The sequence below is a fragment of the Sycon ciliatum genome, chromosome 1 (genome assembly GCF_964019385.1).
Source record: "Sycon ciliatum chromosome 1, ocSycCili1.1, whole genome shotgun sequence".
Taxonomy (NCBI): Eukaryota; Metazoa; Porifera; class Calcarea; order Leucosolenida; family Sycettidae; genus Sycon; species Sycon ciliatum.
The window spans coordinates 23,087,197-23,093,034 of NC_088643.1; the positions used below are offsets into that span (position 1 = coordinate 23,087,197).

Below are 5,838 nucleotides of genomic sequence, written 5' to 3' on the forward strand. Positions count from 1 at the left end.
ATTCAATGCAACATCAGCACGCCTAAACTGTACCGAGAGAGATGGCTACAAAAGGGGACCCTTATCTCGGAGTGTTCAGCCTTTCTGGCCGCGTCAAACACGGCTCGATTTTCCAATATTTTCTTCAACAAACCAATATTTTCTTCAATCCAGGTGAAAACTGGCCCAGAAGGGCCGAAACCCAGCGAACACGAGATAAAACGCCAGGAATGTTCGGAAAACGACGACTGCAAACCACCCATCTCAGCCTTCGCGGCTTTGCCCCCGCGATCACGTGCGTACTAAAAAGAAAAAGAAGAAGGAAAGATCAGCTGTGCTGCGTGTGCATTATCTGTGCATGTGAATCGTGATGGTGTGGATACTGTGCATGTGGAAGCCAGGGAAAACTGCACACACAGCTGATCATGATCGTCGATGAGCCACGAATTTTATCTTCTCAAATCAGTGTTTGAAAAGTTTGAAAATTATGTTCATTCAGACATCTGTGGTCTTGTCCTTCTCTTGCTACAAACAGTAACAGGAATGATAAAAGGCCAAGGCGTGAAAAGGTGCTGTGTGCTGCTCCGTGGGGAATATAAGGCCGACCACCTGCCTCCTGTGTTTCGGCAATTTGTTCGTCATGACAAAGGATTTTACGCTCCTGGCAGAGTAAGAGTTTGTAAAAACGTGTTGCATTTGTTTGTTGCAACGTTGCACAGAAATCAGACGAGGGCCAGGGAACTGGGCTATATTATTAACCTGTGTAGCATCATGTAGCGAGAAACTGAGTAGACTTTGCAACGATGATGAGTCAGTGTAAGGCTCCCACATTCTCAAACTTTAGTCAAAGGCCTGGCTACACATCACAAAAGCCATGTGAGTGCAGCGTTGCGTAGCTAACTGATCGTTGAATTACAAGTAGGAGATGCTTTGATAGGCGCTGGAAAGTGCAGCGGTGCGTGTGATGATAGCACTGGACAAAAGCCATGCCATCTTGAGCAGCAATTTCAATCTTCAATTGTGGACGTCCTGAGCAACATGTGTGTGTTTAGCTCTTCAGCACAACAGTGCGGCGAAACGGCCATCAACAGCAGGCCCAGATAAGAAACCAGACATTCCACGTCCACATGCACAGTCTGAAATAGGTGTCACTGACCATGTACTTCGAAGTACAGTCAAATAATAATCACAGTCAACTAACTTCGCTAATAACGACTGCGGATATAACGACAATTCGCGAATAACGACAGCATGTCCATGCCCAGAGCAAAGTCCCTTCCAACTGTAATACATAATTATAATGAGACTAATAAGGACACTTTTTTGATGCCCCCCCCCCCGCCGAATGTCGTTATAAGCGAAGTTGACTGTACACATATTGTGCATACAGTCATTGAAGCCTTTTCCGAAATCTGTTGAAAATGATTTGTTTGCATGGGGGGGGGGGGGGGGGGAGGGTGATCAATGTCATTCAGTCCCTGTATTGCTGCTACGTACGTGAATTCAGTTCGAAGTACCCCGTACACCATACTAGTACTGGTTTCTGCTCCGCTTGATAGCTTACGAGCACTTGCTCACCTGTGCTTGTGGCAAGGAAACACTATAATTATCATATAATTATGCATGTACTTGTCATGATAGCTCAGGAGCTGTGGCATCATTCATTATCCACAGCAAGAAGGCAGCAATGCCTGCGCCTATGGTGGAGTAAGATGAGGATAACATAACACACTGAAGTATTGTATACACGTATCTTGGTGCCTTGCTAGTACATACAGAACCATAATGCTGGCCCCTGCTAAAGCATGCCCGCAGCTGTTTACAGCCATGCAAATTCCAATGGCCACAATGTAGGACACAACCTTGTTCACACAACTCGTGTGGCATGTTGCAGAACGTAACATTTTCAGCTGAGTAGTAATACCAGTATGACTAACTATCTTGAGCTCCTGAAGAATGAGTCTGCACATGGCACAAACTGTGGATAGCAGCAAGAGTTCATAACGGGGGGGGGGGGGGGGGGGGGGGGTATGAACTCTTGATAGCAGTAAGAGCACTGCAAGGTGGATTCTGTGAAAATTCCGTCAGACACCTGTGCATGATTTCAAACCTGTTTGACATACATTATTTGATTGTGATGTGTGATTACGGCTGGTACAGAGCTCCTGCTGATGAGATATGACTTGTGTTGCAACAAGCTTGCAACCTACAGGAGCCCCAGGTGGTGTTCTTTGTCACACCGACACAACGATAGATTGCTCCTATCGGTGCAGTAGATTGACAGGCATCAATGCACAAGCTCGTGGGGTAGTTGATTGCAATGGAAGACTGGCTACATGCACATGTATATTGCTGGTCTTCGTCTGCTCAAGCTGCTACAATGTATTAGGTAATTGCAATGCATGTGCAGTGGAGCCACCCTTAGAAGGCCTGTGGACGGGATGTAACCATGCCATGGAGGCCCATGTCACGGGCTGGGCTGGTGGCTGCTGTTCAAAATGAGATCTGCCCCCAAGGACGTGGGTGTTTTGACCAGTTCTACCTGTTGGCATATAATTTATTATTAGCACCTTCGCAATGTAAGCGGGTTTGCAAACTTCGCTTGTGTCATTCAGGATAATAAAGAAACAGAAAATAGAAAATGCAGGGGGACGAAACCATGAGAATTCGAGGGATCATAACTTTCATAAGTTCATAACCCGTTGTTGACATAACCAGCACATTATAGCTTATAGGACCCTGCTCCGGCTTATAGGACCCTGCTGTGGGCTGGCCACCGGAATGGGACTCTCAAAGGAAAGTTTACGATTGCCATCTCATCTCCCACTGGTAAAGTGTTGTTCTTTGTTACTCTTTGTGATGTTGTGCACCTGCAGAAGACCTTTATAGACTACAAACGAGTTAACTTTACCGGTGGCAATGGTGGAGATGGCTGCGCTAGCCTGCACAGGGCGGCTAACTTGCCGAAACTTGGCCCCGACGGTGCTGACGGCGGTGTGGGCGGCTCGGTCATTCTCCGGACCAACCACAACATCAAGTGCCTGAAAGGCCTCATGCCGCAGTACAAAGCGGACAGAGGGACTGCAGGCTCCTCAGGACGAGCGACCGGTCGACAAGGCAAGGATGTCGTTGTGGAGGTGCCCGTCGGCACTATAGTCCGCGACACCAAGACAAAGGACGTGCTGTGTGATCTGGTGTACGACGAACAGGAGTTCTTTATCGCTAGGGGCGGCCATGCGGGCGTTGGCAACATGCACTTCAAGAACTCGGTCTACCAGGCGCCGCGTGAATCAATCCAAGGCGGGGCTGGTGAGAAGGTCTTTGCCGAGCTGGAGATGAAGTGCATTGCTGATGTCGGCTTGGTTAGTGAGGCACTCCTTAACGTTATTATAATGGTTGATTGCTTCCTGCATGTTCGTGTTCAACGGTTTGTCCATGTGAAACGTCCAATCCAGAGTGTGCAATATAGGTGTAGAGTCCGCGGAGCAGAATGCGAGGCATGTGTGTGTACTCGGAATGGGCACATTCAGTTACTGACGTTAGCATGTACACTTCCCTATGGTGCTCGCACACCGTTTGCTTGCACAGATCCTGTCTTCGCACCCCGCGGAATCCCACTCTGCCTGTTATACGAAGTAAAGGCAGACTATAGAATTCCTGGGATGGTCGGTGTCTGGCCGTGTCATGGTGTTCTTCACGTGTAGACTACTGAAGGTAGCCGAGCACGTCCGTCAAGCATGATGTTTGCTGCATATCCGCTATTGCTACTCATGTGTGCTGTGCTTAGGTTGGCTTCCCGAATGCGGGCAAGTCGAGCTTTCTGAGGGCGGTTTCCAAGGCCAGGCCGAAGGTTGCCGCCTACCCGTTCACCACACTTCATCCGCACATCGGCATGGTGGAGTTCCCGGATGAGGAGCTTATGAGCATCCCAGGTGAGCAGTTTGTTACATTGTACACCCGCCTAACTTGGTGAACCACATCCGTTCAACATTTAGCTTGTTCATGTACAGTGGTGCAGTGTGCAAGTAGCATAAGAAAGAGTATCCCGACGCATATGCACATGTCATCATGGGTAATCTAAACGTATTGTAACTTGCTTTCTTTCTCCGATGCATCATTGTTGGAGTTCCTAACTTTGACTCGGCCTGGACTGCTTGTGCATGCTGTTATTGACAGTATCTACTGGAAAGGGGGACGTTTTGGTGGGGATGGGGAGGATCTCTCGGTGTCCAAAAGCAGCCAGGTGTTGTGACGAGCCACCAGTGTCTCGAATCTGAAAATAGTGCAGTGCATGCGGAACGGACCGGTACCAATTCACTTTTGCTGAGGGTAACGTTTAGAGCAAGCACTCCTTTCGCTAACGTCACTAAACTGACCTGGTGGTGTTTACACTATTGTAGTACTGTTTCTAGTATTTTAGAAGGAAGTTCAGAACTTCTCTCTGGTCAACCTGCAAGTTTTGAGTTCAGGTCATCAAAAAAGTCTCAAGCAACTCAGGCTTTCCTCTGCTTTGTGTGTGTGTGTGTGTGTCTGCCACTTGTCTCAGTTGCCGATATCCCAGGGCTCATTGAAGGTGCACACGAAAATAAAGGTCTGGGCCACTCGTTCCTCAAGCACATTGAGCGTTGCTCGTCGCTGCTGTATGTAATTGACACGTCCATGGGCTTGGAGTTTGCTAAGACCCAGTATGACAAGCTGGTGTTTGAGCTGGAAATGTATAAGGAGGGCCTGTCCAAACATCCGTCGGCCGTCATCGCATCGAAGATGGACATCTCCGAAGACCTGGGCAGGACACTGCGCTGTCTGCGCGAGCACACCAACCTCCCGGTAGAGTGCTGTTCATCAGTCACGGACCAACGCATTGAAGATGTCAAGCTGTTTCTGCGCCAGTTCCAGCGCAAGGTGCAGAAAGCTCCGGCAGCCAAAGCACCGCCACCAGGTACTATTCTGAATATGGAAGGCAAGCCGTCCCTGCTCAACTTGTTCAGGAATTTCCCCAAAGTTCCTGAGCGACCGAAAAATGAGTAGAGGCTTCCAAGCATTTTCCCATACACACCAACATTGCCCTGTGCCAGTCCTTGTCGCAGATGTTCAATTCACTGCCTGGCACGCCAGACATATACAGTGGCCAAGAGTGGCAAGATGATCTCCATCAGCTTGATGCTATCCAAGGGACGGTGAACTCTGGGGCTGTGCTTGGGTTTCTGGCCATCTCCCCACCGCGGTGGGGTTCAGCGCATCAGAGGTCACCAAGTTGCCACGGAGCAAGCTGCCATTGACTGCGTGTTCTTTCAAAGCACAGCCTGCACATGTGTGCTTGTATGGCGGAGTCCTCCGGAGCATTGCTGTACTGGACTGTGGCTATTTCTTCTGACTGCTCCATCACGAGAACGGTTGCTGTGTGGCTCTAACCCATGCAATGCACTCTCTCCGCTTGCTAAAGTCCAGCAAGATAACTAGAATGTACATGTATGTACATGGACATCTTAGGCAGAGGAGCAACCAGTGTTACACGTAGGTGTATTAGCTGCGTGAGTAGCATGAAATGATCGTACTTCCTGGTGAGTACTGCTGGTATGGTAGATCTACCGCATGCGAATAATATTTATCATTCTGCCTTGTTCTGCGCTGTTTTCTCCAACGCGCACGCTCGGCAGTCTTTTTCCATCTACTAGCACGTGCTGTGCAGGTATTAACCTTCTTCATCTACAGCAATAACAACACAAATTGATACATTGTCATCACTTTGTAACATATCTAAAAACCCTTTTTGAACTGAAGCTTCGATTCTGGGCATTCACACGAAAAGTATTGTTGCAGAGCTAGCTGCATTGCAGCAGCTGTCGGTGACTCTCATGA

General features: G+C 48.6%; 1 protein-coding gene across 1 annotated transcript; it reads left to right on the forward strand.

The window, feature by feature from the left end:
* The first annotated feature begins 394 nt into the window (after nt 1-394).
* LOC135818617 (GTPase Obg-like) lies at nt 395-5,748 on the forward strand. The gene is made up of 4 exons (XM_065332007.1): nt 395-648; nt 2,856-3,341; nt 3,767-3,911; nt 4,526-5,748. Exons 1-4 carry the CDS (start codon nt 415-417, stop codon nt 5,005-5,007), a joined length of 1,347 nt encoding a protein of 448 aa, XP_065188079.1. The 5' UTR covers nt 395-414; the 3' UTR covers nt 5,008-5,748.
* Nucleotides 5,749-5,838: the final 90 nt, after the last annotated feature.

Bases quoted from the DNA above. Each gene is read 5' to 3' on its own strand.
- LOC135818617 (XM_065332007.1), top strand. From the start codon at position 415: ATGAGCCACGAATTTTATCTTCTCAAATCAGTGTTTGAAAAGTTTGAA. The intron at 3,342-3,766 runs GTTAGTGAGGCA...TGCTGTGCTTAG, and splicing joins GCATTGCTGATGTCGGCTTG to GTTGGCTTCCCGAATGCGGG. The intron at 3,912-4,525 runs GTGAGCAGTTTG...CACTTGTCTCAG, and splicing joins GGAGCTTATGAGCATCCCAG to TTGCCGATATCCCAGGGCTC.